A 5,766-nucleotide genomic window follows, 5' to 3' on the forward strand; every position below is an offset into this window, starting at 1 on the left:
AAGATGTTCTATCTTTTTCTAAATCGAATATATGTAAGCATATTATAGTGTAGGTGTTCACCCAAATTGCGTAGGAGCTCTCGGCGACTCCCCTCAATGTAATCTATCCCATCCACTAGCATTGGGATTCGCACTCGCTATAATAGCTCCGTCGTATTCACAGCTTTTCAATTTTAGTGTTCCTTTGCACAGTGTGGTATATCACCTGAACAGTGCAACGCGCTTTCTCCCATCATCCAGACAAATGGATGTCCTCCTTGTTCCGCAACTCCGCCGGCGAGTCCGGTCCGAGGTTGCGGAGCAAGGGCGAGCGTCGTAGACGAAGTAGTCGAACACGCGAAAGTAAATGACACAGAGAGATATGAAGGAGACCAGCTTTATTAATCAATAATCAGCGATTACAATGATGGCTCCTCGTTGCTTTATATAGGGGGTAAAGGGTCAAGGGATAAGTACCCACTTAACGTAAAGTGGGGGAAACGGGAGGGGCTAGCCCGTGCGATACGCACGAGGCCGCCGCCACCCCTGGTGGCCCCGGTTTCCCAACACTCCCCCTTGGGTAATTATCCGTATATCCATGCCTCAAAACTCCGAAAAACCCAGTGGAAAAAAATATGGAGAAAGAGCACACAGTATACATTGTTGTATTGCACGAATTGCCTCGTCAAAAACCTCATGTGAGAAACATCAGGAAAACTCACTCAAGGGAAAAAGAGTACAATCCACTCAACCATCAAGTTGAGTACTCGATCATCAGGATTGAGATTTTAGCGACGAGCTTGTGAAGTTTCTCCCCCCGAACCTTGCATCTCTCTAAGTCTCATCATACCGATTCCACGCACACACCTCTCTAAGGTTGATGCCAGTAATGATTTAGTGAACATATCAGCAAGATTGTCACAGGACTTAGTATGCAAAACTCTCACCTCGTTCAACTGTTGCAGCTCATGTGCATAGAAGAACTTGGGACTAATATGCTTTGTGAGGTTACTCTTCACATAACCCATCTGGACTTGTGCAACACAAGCAGCATTATCTTCATAGATAATGGTACGGGTTTGTACGGTGTTCAGCCCACATGTCTGCTGAATGTGGCCGATCATCCGCCGAAGTGATACACACTCTTTTCACGCTTCGAATAGTGCCATGATTTCCGAGTGGTTCGTGGAAGTCGACACAAGTGTTTGCTTGGACGATTTCCAGGAAAACGCAGTTCCACCACAAAGGAAAACATATCCAGTCTGCGATTTGCAATCATGCGGGTCCGATAGGTACCCAGCATCGGCATAGCCTATAATAGATAGGTCTTGATTTCTTTTATAAAACAGGACAAGATCTTTGGTCCCTTGCAGGTAACGGAAGACGTCCTTGACACCTTTCCAATGCCTCTTGGTAGGTTCAGAACTGTACCGAGCAAGCAAACTAACGGCGGACGCAATGTCTGGCCGTGTACAATTTGCGAGGTACATGAGTGCTCGAACTGCACTCAGGTAAGGAACCTCTGGTCCCAGAGTTTCCTCCCCCTCTTCCTTTGGCCTGAACGGGTCCTTGTCTGGCTGTAAAGATCTTCCGACCATCGGGGTCTTAGAAGGATATGCCTTATCAAATCCAAATCTTTCCAACACCTTCTGGGTGTAGGCCGACTGGTGCACTAGAATCCCATCAGGGGAATGTTCAAGTTGCAGACCTAGACAGAACTTGGTTTTACCCAAATCCTTCATCTCGAATTCCGACATCAGGTAGGAACTCGCTTCCTCAATATCCTCAGGCGTACCGATTATGTTTAAATCGTCCACGTACACCGAGATTATACAGAATCCATCTTGGGATCGCCGTATAAAAACACATGGGCAATCTTTATTGCTCGTGTAGCCCTTCTCATGAAGGAAATCACTTAAGTGATTGTACCACATTCTACCAGACTGTCTGAGTCCGTACAGTGCCTTTTGAAGTTGAACACTGTATAGACCCCTGTTTGCTCTATCATGATTCGGAACAGGGATACCTTCTGGAACCTTCATGTATATGTTCGAATCCAAGTTACCATATAGGTAAGCAGTGACAACATCCATTAGTTTCATTTTCAAGCCCATGTTTACTGCCATCGAGATCAAGTATCTAAAGGTAACTCCATCCATGACCGGGGAATAAGTCTCCTCAAAATCGACACCTGGTCGTTGAGTGAACCCTTGAGCAACGAGCCTTGCTTTGTACCGTACTACCTTATTATTTTCATCTCTCTTTCGAACAAAAACCCACCTATGGCCAACAGGGCGAATGTGGGGAGGAGTTCGACAAACTGGTCCGAACACCTTCCTTTTGTTAAGAGATAATAATTCGGCAGTAATTGCCTGCTACCAATCTTTCCAATCCGACCTTTTCTTGCAATCAGCGAGCGTGTTAGGCTCAGGGTCAAGATCTATGATTGAGGCAATTTTCGTAGCAAAGTTGATGTCGACAATCACCGTTGCTCGGTTTAGGGACTCCCCCGTATAAATATAATTTATGGCCATTTCGTCATGGAGCGCATCCGGCGCAAACACTTGCTCTACCAAATTTCCCATTATGGGAGCAAGGTCCTTTAGATTTCCCGCGCCGATGTGTGCGCTCACATCTCCGCTGGGTGTTTCCCCTATGGGAAAGTTTAAGTCCGGAATTTCGTGCACTGAATTTTCCGTACTTGTGCCAGGTCTCGACTGGCTCCCCGTTTCAATTTGGGGTACTTTGGCGACAGGCTGTGATAAATCTCTCTTATCCTTTTTCGTCAGGCGTCCCCGAGTACTTGGGATTTGAGAAGCCGGATTTCTCGTCCTTTTAGGCCTTTGGACGGGAGCGGGTATACCATCATTTTTCTTCGGTATTTCAACCCTTTCCGGTGCATTGCGCGCGTGCACATGCGATTTTGTCACAGTCTTTAAGTCACTAAAGTGGTCGGGCAGTTGATTTGCTAAAGACTGCAAATCTATTATCTTTTGGACTTCTCTCTCAGTCTCAGCAGTGCGCGGGTCATGAGCGTGGATCCCCGTGGCCTGCCACGTGATTTCTCGACTTTTAGCATCAAGGGGTTGATTCTCTCCCCCTAAAGTCGGGAAAAGATCCTCGTCAAAAATGCAATCAGCAAAACGAGCCGTGTGACAGTCACATGTCATGGGGTCCAGATACCTGATTATGGACACAGTCTCATAACCAACGTATATCCTCGACTTACGGAGCGGGCCCATCGCCGATCGCTGAGGGGGTGGTATTGGTACATATACCTGGCAACCGAACCTACGAAGGTGGGAAATTTTCGGTGCCGACCCTTGCGCAAGTTGAACAGGAGAGTGGATGTTGTAGGCCGACGGTCGAAAGTTGATGAGATTAGCCGCGTGTAACACCGCGTGGCCCCAACATGTAGTTGGTAAATTACAACCCTGAAGGAGCGGTCGGGCAATGAATTTAATTCTTTTAATCAATGCCTCGGCAAGTCCATTTTGTGTATGAACATGTGGTACCGAGTGCTCAACTTTGATTCCCATTGCCCTCATCGAACGCCTTTGAAGTAAATTCGCCGGCGTTGTCCATTCGAATAGACTTTATATGATAATCCGGGAAATTATTCCTCATTTGTATGATCTATGAGATCAATTTTGCAAAGGCATGGTTCCTTGTTGACAGCAGGCAAACATTGGACCATTTAGAGGAAGCATCAATGAGCACCATGAAGTACCGAAACGGCCCCGTGAAGCGCTGAATTGGACCGCATATGTCCCCTTGGATACGTTCCAAGAACGCGGGGATTTCATCCCTCACCTTGAGGGGCGATGGCATAATGACTAACTTCCCCTTAGCGCATGCGGAGCACACGAAATCATCGGGATTCGGGAAGTTCTTCACGTTAACATTATGGCCATGTGAGTTGTTAATTATATTTCTCATCATCCTAAGTCCGGGGTGGCCTAACCTATCGTGCCAGAGGCAGAAGAGTTCAGAGCTTCTAAAAACGGTCTTGAGGGTAGTGTACACGGGCGGTGCTACGATCTTAGTGTAGTATAGCCCTGTGTCAAACGAAGGAAGCCTTTCGATAACATGTTTACCACCTGCATCCCGCTTTGTGATGAGTAGGCACTCCTTGCCGTTTTCATCATCGGTCTCAGCATGGAAACCATTAGCGCGGATGTCTCTAAAGCTCAAAAGAGTACGAGTCGACTCCGGGTACAACAACGCATCATTAATGATCAAAGTTGTTCCCATGGGGAGTATAATAGTGGCTCGTCCGGAGCCAACTATGTGAGAACCGCAGCCGGCGATTGTCATAATACTTCCCGGAGATTTTTTAATGGACTCAAAGTACTTAGTTTCTCGTAAAATGGTATGAGTGGTGGCGCTATCGGCAAGGCACGTTTCCTCCATTCGGGCGCCACACGCGTTCTAAAATATGACATCTAATTAATGTAACGAGGAAGAAAATACATTAAAAATAAATGCACACATCTCAGAACATAACATGCTATCATGTATAAATACTGGAATAAATGAATAAATGTCATCCAATCGCCAAAGTAAAGAATAAGTTTATGCTCTCATAGAGCTTGCAACCAAATCAAATTTATTCAATTTTATTGTATCAAATCACGGAATCATGATAACCAAAGAGGTATGCTAAGTGGACTCGGTGAAGAAGCCATTCACTTCCGCCGCAATCTCCATACTAGTGAGCTGATCCTCCTTAGAAATCATCTTGGAGGCAGCATCAATGTCTAGTGGCGGCGCCGCCGAGGCGGCCATGAGGTCAACCTCCATGGCGACGTGGGCGTCGGTAGAGACCGCCAAAGTTGCCGCGATGGGCACCACGGGGGTCGCCTCTATGGGCGTAGCAGGGGGAGTAGCGATCATCACGGGTGCCGCCATGGGCGCCGGTGGAGCTCCCTCCTGAACCAAGGCGAGGTGCATCTCACGCGCCTTCCGAGACTTATATGCATCAACGACCTCCTGTGGTGCGCGGCACTGGCGGGAGAAATGCTCCACCCAGCCACAACGGAAGCAGTCCTGAGGCCTTTGCCCTCCCTTGCCCGGCTTGTTCTGCTTAGCTGGGGCGGGGGGGTGGGGGCCCTTCTTCTTGCCCTTCCGGCCCCTCTTCTTCTGTTGAGGCTTGCGGACTTTGAGAGCGTTCACCTCCTGGCGAGAACTCCCCCCAAGTGGTTGCGCGACAAAGTTCTTTTTGAGAACCTCGTCCTGCGCCTCCGCCACCTGGAGGACGTCAATCAACTCTGAATACCTCGTGTAGTTCCCCTGGCGGTAGTTCCGTGAGGACTGGACCGCGTTGGGGTGGAAAGTGGATAGGGTTTTCTCAATCTTCTGGGAGTCGGTAATCTCAGTACGACACAACCGAAGAGTCGTACAAATCCGGTGCAGAGCCGAATTGTACTCCCCAACCGTCTTGAAGTCCGCAAACCTCAGACGGATCCACTCTGCCTCTGCATGTGGCTTCACAGTGTACTTCAGCCGCTCAAACCGCTGCTTAAGAGCGGTCCAAAGGCCAGAAGCACTGCGCTCAGCCATATACTCATCTTTCAGAGTAGGTGACAGGTGATGACGGAGAAAGTGCAGAGCCTGCGCATTCTCAGTTTCGAACTTGGGATCAGTGACGGCCAGCTGGGCCCCCTTACCGATCGCCCTCAGGAGGGTTTTGCCCTGGAGAAAGATCTCGCAGTCCGAGGACCATGATAGGTAGTTCAGCCCTGTCTGGGCCAACTCAGGAAACTCCTTGTTGACAATTCCGGCCAT

At 48.5% G+C, this 5,766-nt stretch overlaps 1 protein-coding gene across 1 annotated transcript; it reads right to left on the minus strand.

Annotated features, from left to right (window-relative positions):
- Positions 1-4,641: 4,641 nt before the first annotated feature.
- Positions 4,642-5,766, minus strand: LOC141043063 (uncharacterized). The gene has a single exon (XM_073511980.1). It carries the CDS (start codon positions 5,764-5,766, stop codon positions 4,642-4,644), a length of 1,125 nt encoding a protein of 374 aa, XP_073368081.1.

The sequence above is a fragment of the Aegilops tauschii genome, chromosome 3 (genome assembly GCF_002575655.3).
Source record: "Aegilops tauschii subsp. strangulata cultivar AL8/78 chromosome 3, Aet v6.0, whole genome shotgun sequence".
Taxonomy (NCBI): Eukaryota; Viridiplantae; Streptophyta; class Magnoliopsida; order Poales; family Poaceae; genus Aegilops; species Aegilops tauschii.